Source organism: Salvelinus namaycush, chromosome 5, assembly GCF_016432855.1.
Source record: "Salvelinus namaycush isolate Seneca chromosome 5, SaNama_1.0, whole genome shotgun sequence".
Classification (NCBI taxonomy): Eukaryota; Metazoa; Chordata; class Actinopteri; order Salmoniformes; family Salmonidae; genus Salvelinus; species Salvelinus namaycush.
In genome coordinates this window covers 38,329,512-38,343,307 of record NC_052311.1, presented here as the reverse complement: position 1 = coordinate 38,343,307, position 13,796 = coordinate 38,329,512, and the positions used below count along the sequence as shown (strand labels likewise).

The window sequence follows — 13,796 nt, the reverse complement described above, 5'->3', positions numbered from 1 at the left end:
GGTCCTTCAATGCTGCAGACAATTTTTAGTACCCTTCCCAAGATCTGTGCCTCGACGCAATCCTGTCTCGGAACAATTCCTTCGACCTCATGGCATGGTTTTTGCTCTGACATGCACTGTCAACTGTGGGACCTTATATAGACAGGTGTGTGCCTTTCCAAATCATGTCCAATCAATTGAATTTACCACAGGTGGACTCCAATCAAGTTGTAGAAACATCTCAAGGATGATTAATGGAAACAGGATGCTCCTGAGCTCAATTTCGAGTCTCATAGCAAAGGGTCTGAATACTTATAAGGTATTTCTCTTTTTTATATCTTGTAAATTTGGACCCAAAAAATCAACATGTTTTTGCTTTGTCATTATGGGGTATTGTGTGTAGATTGCTGAGGATTTTTGGTAATTTAATTAATTTTAGAATAATGTTGTAACGTAGCAAAATGTGGAAAAGGTCAAGGGATCTCAATACTTTCCGAAGGCACTGTATGTGTTGTTCTCTTTTCTCCGAATTGTAAAAGCAAGCAGAGCAGAAACAGGCTAATATTTAGTTGACTAATGTAGCTGGCAAGGTAACTTTTGTTTAATTTAACAGGAAAAAAAACTACATTTGTGAATATTCCCAGTGCTAAGCTAGTAGCGCTAGTGTAACTGATATGTAACGTTAGCTAATGTTTCATCTCCGCTCGACTGAGGTGAATTAATTAAATCGCTAGTAGCTAGCTACCACAGCCAGTTCAGCTCTAGCATCTAGCCATCTATCAGATAGCGATATGAGGTGGCTATTATTACTATATTTCTAACAGCTGTTGTGGTTTGTGTGGAAATGTTTTGTAGCCTTTGTTTTGTCTCGTTTCAACAGAAGTACAGGGCTGGCTTTCGCCAGTTGGTGTACCATTAGAGAGAGAGAGCTGGGCAAAAGTTGGTTAACGTTAGCTATTATTTTTGCCTCAATCACGCTAGACCTGGATCAAATGATTAAACCATGATTCTATTCTTGGATAATATAATTTATAAACGTACACCAAGGTAATTCTTTGTCATGCCTCATCTTACGAGGATCAGATGGTGACAGGGGTCTCAGCGGGGTCAGGCAGCCAGGGAAGACCCAGTCTGTGACAGAGCTTAGATTAATTTTTAGAAATGCAAGATTTTATTCTCTGTGCAGCAACCACTGGACAAGCCAGATACTTCAAAGATTGAAACTATTTTAAGGCAGTCTGAAAAACCTCAAGTTGATTTCCAAACTATATCAAGGGTTGATAGAGGCTTTTCCCAATGACACAAAACATGTCAAACAAAAATGTTAGGAAGACCTGGTGGAAACTATTGATGGTGATTCATGGATACAGATATGTTTGAATGCCCAGTCATGTTCATATAATCTCAGACATAAATTACTGTAGTTTTAAGACAGTCCATAGGCCGTACTATATGCCAGTGAAACTTAATTACATGCACTCAGAAGTGTAATTCCTCTGCTGGAGGTGTAAAACTCAAAAGGGGACATATTTGCATAAGTTATGGTCTTGTGAAGGCTGGCGGAATTCTGGCAAAGAGTATATTATTTTATCTCAGCATGTCTACAGATTCCCTTCTCCCTGTTTTTGTTTGCTTGGAAATGTTGATACTGGAGACTTATCAGAAGAAACTGTGTAACCAAGCATTTATAGCGGCTAAGCATTGGCATTAATTGGAAGGTTGGTTATCCTCCCTCTGTCACAATGGATGGCAGAAATATCAAGTTATGTGTCACCAGAATTGATTTATTAAGGGTATACTGGGTACTTTCATAAGGTCTGGATGCCTTATATGGAATGTAGTACTACAAAAGGAGTCTATTGAAAACATGCCCAAGTCAGGGGAGATACCTTTTTTGTCAATCCCTAGCTGCTGGACTGCTCAAACCTGGCCCTGGGGGTCTTCCGTCTTGTGGGTTGTCACTCTGGCCTTGGCCTAACACACCCAAAACCAATAATGAATGTTTCTCTAAGATCCTAAAGCTGAGTGGGGTGTGTTGGGTTGGGGCGCTGCAGGGTGTTGGACCCCTAGGAGCAGGATGGGGCGACCCAGCTATTTTGTGTGCAAGTAAAAGGAGCTCTACAGTACTATTAGGCCTATGAGATTAATTATATGGAGGATTTGCTGTTTCTTTGTGTTAATGTATATTGTGTTGGGAAAAAGTTGAGAAATGTACTAGACTGGTGGTGGTCGGGGGTGCAGGCGGCTCAGGCTGGCTGGGCAGTCTGGCAGAAATGTTATATAGATGATGTCTTACTAAAGACAATCAAGTCTTTGTATTTTTGTTAATTTGTTATGTTATTGGTTAAAGGTGCAACACAACATTGATTATTGAATTTCCTTTGATCTAGTTCAGTCTTATCAATCACTTAAACATATTTAATAATGATCTCTTACCAAGCTTGAAGACTGTGGGCATTTTTGTTTACTTTTTGTTGTTCTAAATAGAGATGGCATATTGGATTGTGTAGACACGCAGGAAATTAGCTATAGATGGCCCACCGACAGGTTATGTCCCCCCACATCTATAACTATCATCAATGGTTGCTAACAGGGGCTTACAATTTACAAGCCATAAAGTTTTGACCTTAAAGTGATAGTTTAGTGATTTTACATATGTAAATATTTGTTTAAATTGAAAGCAGTCTATGGAAAAGGAGTGACTGCAATCCACACTTTGGCTTTCTGAAACTAGCCATTGCAAAGATTTTGCAACATTAGCATTTTGGGAGACCTTTTTTTCCATGGCCAAATCTCAAAATAATTTTTTACCAATTCATTGAGTAACGCAATCAATTTAAGCGGTGATTTTAGCATGAAATGTGATACATGCTAAACGGGGAAGATTGACTTGGGGAATGGGGAACAGCTGCTGCTCATCAGGAAACAACACAGTGACATAAACAGAATTTAGACATCTGGGAGATTTTTCTAGAAGCACTGTGCTCAAATCCAATTTCCAGGTTGCACAGCAAAAAATACAATATGCTACAGCTGACTTCTAGCCTATGCTACAGCTGACTTCTCTCTTGGTTCCGTAGCCAACAGATTAACCTAACGTAGCAGGCGTAAAATAAACGCCTGAAACTAGATCCCCTATAATGGCCTACATACTGGTCTTGAGGAGAAGGGGAAAAAACTGTTGGGAGGTTCTCTTCTGCACTGTTCAACCAGTCCAGTAAATGTGGAGGAAGAGTTAAGATGGACCATTTTCCCTGAAAACCGGAACAACCGTTTGTTGGGGACTCAGCAGAGGTACTTGACATGCGTTTCTACGGGTTAGTGCCGCTGTTCGTATGGGTGTCCCCTCTTAACACATCTCAGACAACAGCAAAAATATCAAACATGTCTGAACATGTTTGTGATGTCCCAGTCTTAATCTGGAGAATTTAACAGCATCCATCAGGGCTCGTTGGCCATCTCGCACTATGAGCAGAAGAATGCGCAAATGAGTTTCTCGTGCGTGCACATTTCAACCTTATCTTTAAAACTTGTCTGGGACACTTAAATCTTGCAAATATTGGGGAACACACAAACACACACACAATGCATGTAGCACTCCAGAAACAGTGTGTCATTCATTCTACCTCTCTTCTCTGTGTTCTCAACCACGACTGCCGTCATCGGAACACAACACACATCACTACTTTCTATAAATACACGGCATGCAGGCAGCTCAGCTCTGTTTTGTGGTTTTAATGACTTGTATGTTTTCATCCTGATCCAATTAAGTCACGTCTGTGAGAGAGGAGGGACTGACTGGGGGGCTCTCTGGAGCACATTAACATTATTCAGTTGGAGAAACAGATGCTGTAACATGGCAGGCTTTTTCCTCACTGTCGCTTTTCTCATAAACTAAAGGAGCCGTGGGCGTCCTCTGTGACAGCGGAACATTGGGTTTAATCTCCTTAATCTGCATTTAGTGCAGCTGCAACTGTCTAGTTGCTCTTAACACAGCCAGACATACATTTTTATGGAGTAAATACATTATCACATTTTCTCATTGGCTTGGTCACATAGTCAGCTTAGCTCATTCCACTCTTAACCTGTGAGGTCATGATCAGTGTGTTTATCATATTGTATTGTATGAAGTTCAACAGGATGCAGGGTTTACCATAATTCACAGTCATGCCCAGCATCATCACAACCAGAGACAGATTGAAATTGTCAGTGTTTATGTAATTTTTCACTTATTTTGTCCTGTTTCACCTGCTGGGTGTATGCCGTGTGCCTGTGCACTCACAATAGTGACTCAAAGCACTGTTGCATTCCATCAATGGCATCACCATCCGTTGTTGCTGCTTTGAAATTCACAGTCCCCATCTAAAAGAGTAATAGGAAGAGTTGTGCTTCGTCACATCTGTTTGCTCTATCAGTCATGATGCCATTGTACAACTGGGAATGATTTGTCAGCTTCCTTGCAGGAACACCTTGAGTGCTCCCTGATTGAAAGGCAGATGTGTGCAGCTTGAGTCTCGCTCTGCTGGAAATGTGAGGCAATATTTTTAGCCATGCCACGAAATGTGTGTCAGTGTGCAGACACAAGCTGTACTGAGTGAATGCAATAGAATGGCTCTCTGGAGACTGTTTCTCAGTTGAGTAAGAATGTGTTCAAAGTACTGTTGTTGCCTCATTGGAAAGCCCAATGCGAATACTGATCTTTATTCATGTTGATCTAGTATACTGTATGACAAATTCTCTATTTAAAGATGAGTGTACATCGAGTTGGGTAGTGCATAGTATTTTCGTAAGCATTAAAAACAACATATAAACTAGTCTTTTATAGAGTAGGGCTAAATGTAGAGTTGGATTTTGTATGTATTGTAACTTTGGGGGCAGTTGGCTAAAGCCAGGCTTCCCTCTCTGTAGCTGCTGCTGTTGTTGACCGAGCCAACCAAACTGAGGATAAAGGTTGGGTTCTCTGTCTACCTGCCTGCCTGCCTGCCTGCCTGCTACGGGTGTAGACAGGCTGGAGAGAGCGAACTACAGGGGGACTTAAAGGAAGCCGGGGTTTAGTGGGGCTAACCCGTTCTGATGTGAAGAGTGCCTTGTGTAGAGTAGGCCCAGGGAGCTATCTTTACCTACTTTTAACTTAATATGTATTTTGTTTATCTTTTCTCACTCTCTCTCCCCCCACTTCCTCTCTCTCTCCCTCTTTCCCATCAGGTACAAGTCTAATGAGGAGTATGTGTATGTGCGGGGTCGCGGCAGAGGAAACTATGTGTGCGGAGAGTGCGGGATCCGCTGTAAGAAGCCCAGCATGCTAAGGAAGCACATTCGAACACACACGGATCTCCGGCCCTACATCTGCAAACACTGCAACTTCGCCTTCAAAACCAAAGGTGAGGAAGAGGAGGTGTGACCTTTCTAAATAGGCCCCCAAGTCATAATATGGCATTCAGTGTCGCTCTGCTTCGTATATGGTTGAGCAGTTTCTTTAACGATTAGCTATACTCCAAGTCGATATTCACGTCATAAGAAGGAATTCCCCTCGACCACGCCCACAAATTGGGGAAAACAAACATTCTTTCCCGTTGACCCCCATTGTAAAAGAGCCAACTTTGTCAATTTTCTTATTATACAGAAATAACAAAAAATGCCGGAAAACTGCTGTGTTGTTCAATGAACATATAACCAGGAAAAAACAACATAAGGAAATAGAGCCTGTGAGAAGAGCCATGTGGCTTCAGGCTATTCGACATGGAAAATATGGGATCCGGTTCCCAAGTAGGCTACACGTAAAGTGCATTCAGAAAGTATTCTTTTGACTTTTTACACATTTTGTTACATTAGTCTTATTCTAAAATTGATTAAAAAAAAAAAATCCCCTCATCAATCTACACACAATACCCCATTATGACCAAGCAAAAACAGGTTTTTAGAAATTGTTGCAAATTTATTAAATAAAAATATAAACTGACATCACATTTACATAAGTATTCAGACCCTTTACGCAGTACTTGGTTGAAGCACCTTTGGCAGCGATTATAGCCTGAAGTCTTCTTTGGTATGACGCTACAAACTTGGCACACTTGTATTTGGGGAGTTTCTCCCATTCTTCTCTGCAGATCCTCTCAAGCTCTGTCAGGTTGGATGGGGAGCGTCGCTGCACAGCAATTTTCAGGTCTCTCCAGAGATGTTCGATTGGGTTCAAGTCCGGGCTTTGGCTGGGCCACTCAAGGACATTCAAAGACTTGTCTCGAAGCTACTCCTGCGTTGTCCACTGAAAAACATCCCCACAGCATGATGCTGCCACCACCATGCTTTACCGTAGGGACGGTGCCAGGTTTCCTCCAGATGTGACACTTGGCATTCAGGCTAAAGAGTTCATTCTTGGTTTCATCAGACCAGAGAATCTTGTTTCTCATGGTCTGAGAGTCCTTTAGGTGCCTTTTGACTAACTCCAAGCCGGCTGTAATGTGCCTTTTACTGAGGAGTGTCTTCCGTCTGGCCACTCTATCATAAAGGCCTGATAGTACCCTCAAAGCTCATCACCAAGCTAAGGAACCTGGGACTAAACACCTCCCTCTGCAACTGGATCCTGGACTTCCATGACAGGCCACCCCCAGGTGGTGAGGGTAGGTAGCAACACATCTGCCACGCTGATCCTCAACACTGGAGCTCCCCAGGGGTGCGTGCTCAGTCCCCTCCTGTACTCCCTGTTCACCCACGACTGCATGGCCAGGCACGACTCCAACACCATCATTAAGTTTTCTGACGACACAACAGTGGTAGGCCTGATCACCGACAACGACGAGACAGCCTATAGGGAGGAGGTCAGAGACCTGGCCGGGTGGTGCCAGAATAACAACCTATCCCTCAACGTAACCAAGACTAAGGAGATGATTGTGGACTACAGGAAAAGGAGCACCGAGCACGTCCCCATTCTCATCGACGGGGCTGTAGTGGAGCAGGTTGAGAGCTTCAAATTCCTTGGTGTCCACATCAACAACAAACTAGATTGGTCCAAACACACCAAGACAGTCGTGAAGAGGGCACGACAAAGCCTATTCCCCCTCAGGAAACCAAAAGGATTTGGCATGGGTCCTGAGATCCTCAAAAGGTTCTACAGCTGCAACATCGAGAGCATCCTGACCGGTTGCATCACTGCCTGGTACGGCAATTGCTCAGCCTCCGACCGCAAGGCACTTCAGAGGGTAGTACATCACTGGGGCAAAGCTGCCTGCCATCCAGGACCTCTACACCAGGCGGTGTCAGAGGAAGGCCCTAAAAATTGTCAAAGACCCCAGCCACCCCAGTCATAGACTGTTGTCTCTACTACCGCATGGCAAGCGGTACCGGAGTGCCAAGTCTAGGACAAAAAGGCTTCTCAACAGTTTTTACCCCCAAGCCATACAACTCCTGAACAGGTAACCAAATGGTTACCTGGACGATTTGCATTTTGAGCCCCCCAACCCCTATTTTTACGCTTCTGCTACTCTCTGTTCATCATATATGCATAGTCACTTTAACGATACCTACATGTACATACTACCTCAATAAGCCTGACTAACAGGTGTCTGTATATAGCCTTGCTACTCTTTTTTTCAAATGTCTTTTTACTGTTTTATTTCTTTACTTACCTACACACACACACACACACACACACACACACACACACACACACACACACACACACACACACACATACCTTTTTTTCCCACACCATTGGTTAGAGCCTGTAAGTAAGCATTTCACTGTAAGGTCTACACCTGTTGTATTCGGCGCATGTGACAAATAAACTTTGATTTGATTGGTGGAGTGCTGCATGGTTGTCCTTCTGGAAGATTCTCCCATCTCGACAGAGGAACTCTGGAGCTCTGTCAGAATGACCATCGGGTTTTTGGTCACCTCCCTGACCAAAGCCCTTCTCTCCCGATTGCTCAGTTTGGCTGGGTGGCCAGCTCTAGAAAGAGTCTTGGTGGTTCCAAACTTCTTCCATTTAAGAATGATGGAGGCCACTGTGTTCTTGGAGATCTTCAATGCTGCAGAAATGTTTTGGTACCCTTCCCCAGATCTGTGCCTCGACACAATCCTGTCTCGGAGCTCTACGGACAATTCCTTCGACCTCATGGCTTGGTTTTTGCTCTGACGTGCACTGTCAACTGTGAGACCTTATATAGACAGGTGTGTGCCTTTCAAAATCATATTCAAGTTCAAGTTGTAGAAACATCTCAAGAATGATGAACGGAAACAGAATGCACCTGAGCTCAGTTTCAAGTTTCATAGCTAATGATCTGATTCTGGGAATCTTCCAACTGGGATTCTGGAAAAAACAGGGAATTTATTGAAAGTTCCCAGAATTTTGCAAACCTAGCTATGCTCGACTATTTGGTTGTACTCTGGTCTCTCCCCGCACCATCAATTATTCCTCATCTACCCTGCTCCGGTTCAGTCTAATTGCGGCTTTGCTGTTCTTGTTTTCCTTGTCTTCATAGGGAACCTTACCAAGCACATGAAGTCCAAGGCTCATGGGAAGAAGTGCCAGTCAATGGGAACGTCTGGGTCTTCACTGGACGAGCCAGAGACCGAGGAAGCAGGTACAATACCATAGGGAGGAAACTTCACCCATCAAACATCTTTCCTCAAACCTGACTCGATAGCTAGCCTTGTAGCTATATCTGCTCCTCTAAAGAAACTGGAACTGGGCATGCCATGTATGTTGGATATGTAAGGCAATATGTTGCTATTCTCGTTCCTCTGTCGTGCTAAAGAGAAATTAAAAATATTAAATTAATACATAAAGAATACATGGCCAAATACATTCCATAGAGTCTGTTTCTGCTGCAGGATGGGAGAGATGTACAGTGTTGTTTTCAAGACTGCAGTCCTGGCCTTTAAAGAACAGCATTCCAGACATTCACATCCACCCCCTCTCTGTGCAGGCTCAATGCCACCCATCCCTCTCTCAATCCCTCCCGGTAGCAGACTGCACTCAACACTGAGCCGAGGACAGCCCATTCAAATAACCCTTCCATTCAAAAGCCAGCTGTTAGACTTCATGAATGGAAACAGCAGCACGATTCCATTAAATCAAACCTTGTCCATCTGTTTGCTATTTATAATATCAGGTTGGATAGGAAGTCAGCCTGTCCTGGTCCTTGTGCCCATTTCATGTGTTTGTGTGTATGAATGTGTGTTTGTATACAGTGAGCTCCAAGTATTGTGGTAGTGCCCAATTTTTTTTTGTTTTGGCTCTGCACTCCATCACTTTGGGTTTGAAATGATACAATGACTATGAGGTTAAAGTGCAGACTGTCAGCTTTAATTTGAGGATCATTTCATCCAAATCTGGTGAACCATTTAGAAATTACAGCACTTTTTGTACGTAGTCCCCTCATTTTCAGGGACCAAAAGTATTGGGACAAATTTAGTAATGTGTTTTAAAGTATATATTATTCCTAGCATGCAATGATTACATCAAGCTTGTGACTCTATAAACCTGTTGAATGCATTTTCAGTTTTTGATTGTGTTCACAAATGTTTTTGCCCAATAGTAATGAATGGTAAATAATGTATCGTGTCATTTTAGAGTCACTTTTATTGTAAATAAGAATATAATTTTCTAAACACTTCTACGTTAATGTGGATTCTACCATGATTATGGATATTCCTGAATGAATCGTGAATAATGATGAGTGAGAAAGTTAGACACAAGTATTATACCCCCAAGACATGCTAACCTCTCACCATTACAATAGAAGGGGAGATTAGTGTATTTGTGCGTCTAACTTTCTCACTCATCATTATTCACGATTCATTCAGGACTATTTATAATCATGGTAGCGTCCACATTATTGTAGAAGTGTCTAGAAACATATTCTATTTTTATTGAAGCTCATAGTCAAATCCAAAGTGCTGGAGTACAAAGCCAAAACAACTTCAAATGTCAGTGTCCCAATACTTTTAGAGCTCACTGTAAGTCCAGAGTGACTTAGATGAACTCTGTATCTGGAGAGCTGCATTGTCTGCTGGTTTTCAGTCTTGCCTTTCAATCTGGAACTAGTTTAGACCAAGCGTTTCGTATTGGGCACGTTCTGATAGTACCTCCCCGTTTCACTCTGTTTCTAACTGCTTTCTTCCATTTCGTGACTACTGAACACAACTGTGTTCATTTAGGTGTAGCCTGGAGGACTGGAGTTTGGAGAATTAGGCATAGTGTAAGTTTCCCCCTCTTCTCATCAGGAGGTATTGAAGAGCATTTGTCTGGCTCCGAGGACCAGGATGAGCACCAGTTCTCTGACGTGGATGATTCAGAGGAGGACGATGATGAGGAAGAGGAAGAGTCCTCATCTCACGATGAGCTGCCCTCATCCTGCTCCTCCGACCGCAGTCTGTCCGCAAGGGGGCACTCCAGCAGCGGAAGACGGTCCCAGCAGGGCACGCCTGACCCCTCAGCCCCAGAACTCCAGCCAGATCCCAGCCCCTGTCCCAGCCAGGAGCTCTCTCCCAGCCGTAGAATGTGGCCCAGCGGGCATACTTCCTCTCCAGAAAGCCGGAGGGCACTGTTCTCCCGCCGGGGCTGGGATGCCTCCCCCAGGGCCTTCTCCCCTAGCAGTGAGAGCTGCTCTCCCATCCGAAGCCTTTCCCCCAGACGGGAGCTGGCCTCCCACAACCGACACCTCTCGCCTTCCCCCAAGAGAGGACCATCCCCCATCAGAGCTCTATCTCCCCTGTACCCCATGCGGCCTCTCTCCCCTAGCCAGTATCGGGTGTTGTGGGCCCGGGCCTCTCCCTCGCCCCTGGGGGTTCAGCATAGACCTCGCAGCTCACCCAGTCGTTTGCCATGGGACATCCCCAGTATGATGGCCAGCGATCGCAGACAGGTGGGTTCAATGGTAAGTTATGTATTTAATTCACTTTCTGATCCTGTAGTTTTTCATGTTATTTTAATCCACAGTTATTCTTGTCAGTTACAAAATGAGATGTAATTAGCCATCCCTCCACATAACTACATTGTCAGTAATGGTCAGTAGTAAATGCATCGTATTGCCTTAGACCAAGTGTTTCGTATTGGACAAGTTCTGATAGTACTTTTATAAAAAGTAATTTATGTGCAAGCTAGATGACATAGAGACAAGTTATAGGTTATATTCCCATGTCAAATTGTTTGACTTACTAAAATTAACTCTTGTAAAAGAGAGGTATTTAATACACTAGTGCCACTGAAATAAATATGATTCAACAATAATTCATAAAGGGTTGTATTTGGTACTAAGCTAACACTCACTATATGAGAATAGCAGAGGCCTAAATACATAACTATGCTATACTTTGTAAATTTACTTTTGATGGTTGATGGTGTTTAATGCCTGTGGTTGCGTCTTGTTGCTTCCCTCCCCTGTGTTTTTAAAACCTGCATTGGAAGCCCAGTTTAGCCAAAGGCAATGTGAAAACAATTTCAGTGTTTTGTTCTACTGTGTAAAGTAATGATGAGGTCCTTGCTCCCCCAACAGGAGAGAATAGGAACACCAAGTGAAGGGCAGATTGGTCCAGAGCCCTGCCTGTCATTCCCCCCAGCTTTCCGTCTGTCCCCCAGTGACAGCCCTAAAGCCCAGTCCCAGTCCATGGACCGAATCTTCAGCCACCTGCCTCTGCACTCACAGCAGGCCAGGGTGCCCTACCTGATGATCTCCATTGGGGGCATTCAGATGGTGCAGGCTCGTCCCCGCTCCCACCCCACTACCCCCACCTTGGCCTCCTCTCCCCCGATGGAGGGGCTTCTACTGGGCCAGACCAGGAGGGAAGCCCCCTGGTGCAGGACCCCCAGAACTCAAGGGCTCAGAACTCCTGGGGACCACTGGTCAGACAGCCAGGAAGTAGTAGGAGCCAGCCAATCAGGGCTGTGCATTCCCAGTTTAACCCCACCCATACATTCCAAACCCTCCACCTCGCAGCAGGGTAGGATGGACCCAGGGATGATAAACACAAAGCAATATCACAGCTCCTCCCACTCACACAGGTCTGAGGCAGAGACCAGAGAACGATGGCCCTCACATGGCCAGGCAGGACCGTCCCCCCCTCCCACACACAGGATTGGACAGCTGTTTGAGAGGCAGGAGCCACCAGGGTTGGGGTCCAGAGCGACTGTTTCAGAATTGGTAGAGAGAGGATCTAAAGGCGGAGACTCAACCAATCAAGACCAGAGCACTTAGTCTCCACCCTTTGATACGTCATGCGTCCTTTACGCTTTTTGTTGCTACTCTTGTTTTTGGGTTTTGTATTGCTTTGTTTTTATACAGTTTTCAATACAATTGTTAACTTAAATGTTAGTTCTTCTGCAATATTCAGGTTTGTTATAAAATGCACTTTTTTCTTTTTGACGATTTCTTTAAATCTCTCGATCTTACCTTCTGTATCTCTATTGATACTGCTATCTTAATATATATTTGAATATATATGTAAAATAAATATGAATACATTTGTAAATGACCAAAATCTTTAATCAACAATAAATGCACATGTTGTTTTCTCTTTGTCCAGTATTACTCAAACTGTAGTTACTTGTGCCTTTTCTGTCTGGGTTTGTGTCTTGAGATGACGACAAAGATAAAAAGGCTGTGAAGTTTTGATATGCACTCTGTGTTTCCAGGAAGGGGGTTCCTGTGTGGCGTGATGACTGTTCGTATCCTTAAAGGGATAGTTAAGGGTTAGAGGTAGTTTCGCGAGCCAATGATAACTAGCTGTACCCGGAGACTTCCAGTCTTTGCACTAAGCTAGTTAGCATTGGCTTGCGAAACTACAGCACCTCTACCTTCATTCATACTGGATTCAGAGAAATAAAAATGAATTGCCAAAACCCCAAACTATCCCTTTAAGGCCATTGCATTGATGTCAGGGTATTTTAAAATATGGTATATGAGGTGGTATATTGAAGGAACAGTGAGCGCTTTGCAAAGAAAATGCACTGAAGTCATATTTTTTTTTATAAAAAAAGAGTTGTCAATGTAATTTATTTTGTTAAACTATGAAAGTGTTTCTTGTTTAAGTTCTTTTACTTTGTATTTTTTGGGGGGGGGGAAACATGCCATAATGTTTTTGTCATGTGTCTGCCTTTTTCATAATGTTCTCACGACTTGAAATGGAGATGGACAGGAAGGTCTCTAAGATTGGATATGGTACAAGGAGGAACAAGTGCCCTAAAGATTTTCACACACAGCAAATGTTTTGTCTCTGAACCAATAAAAAGTGCACCAGACTTCTTTGAGGCTGTTTTACTGGTTTTTGAAAAATGTATTTTTTTTAAATAGATAAACCAAAATAACGATTGATTAATACATATAGAATGCTGCTGTTTGAATTCCACAAAATAACAATCTGAGTTAAAATCAACAAAAACAAATACATTTGTCACTTGCTTCGTAAACTACAGGTGTAAACTAACAGTGAAATGCTTACTTAATGGCTCTTCCCAACAATGCAGAGAATTTTTTTTAAATAATAGACAAAAATTCTAACACAAGGAATAAATGCACAATGAGTAACGATAACTTGGTTACAGTGCCTTGCAAAAGTATTCATCCCCCTTGGCGTTTTTCCTATTTTGTTGCGTTACAACCTGTAATATAAATAGATTTTTATTTGGGTTTCATGTAATGGACACACACAAAATAGTCCAAATTGGTGAAGTGGAATTTAAAAAATTACTTGATTCAAAAAATAAAATAAAAATTGAAAAGTGGTGCGTGCATATGTATTCACCCCCTTTGCTAGGAAGACCCTAAATAAGATCTGGTGCAACCAATTACCTTCAGAAGTCACATAATTAGTTAAATAAA

General features: G+C 43.0%; 1 protein-coding gene across 3 annotated transcripts in view; it reads left to right on the top strand.

Moving 5' to 3' along the window:
• The window catches only part of LOC120048247 (transcription factor HIVEP3-like), an 88,471-nt gene extending 75,251 nt beyond the window's left edge, over positions 1-13,220 (top strand). The window contains exons 4-7 of one of the 3 annotated variants that reach the window (XM_038994063.1): positions 5,185-5,360; positions 8,457-8,558; positions 10,204-10,856; positions 11,475-13,220. In XM_038994063.1, the coding sequence (XP_038849991.1) occupies positions 5,185-5,360; positions 8,457-8,558; positions 10,204-10,856; positions 11,475-12,173 (1,630 nt within the window). In that variant the 3' untranslated portion in view covers positions 12,174-13,220. Of the gene's footprint in view, positions 1-5,184; positions 5,361-8,456; positions 8,559-10,137; positions 10,857-11,474 lie in introns of all 3 variants that reach the window. The other 2 variants (XM_038994062.1, XM_038994061.1) reach the window with 2 other exon arrangements.
• Positions 13,221-13,796: the final 576 nt, after the last annotated feature.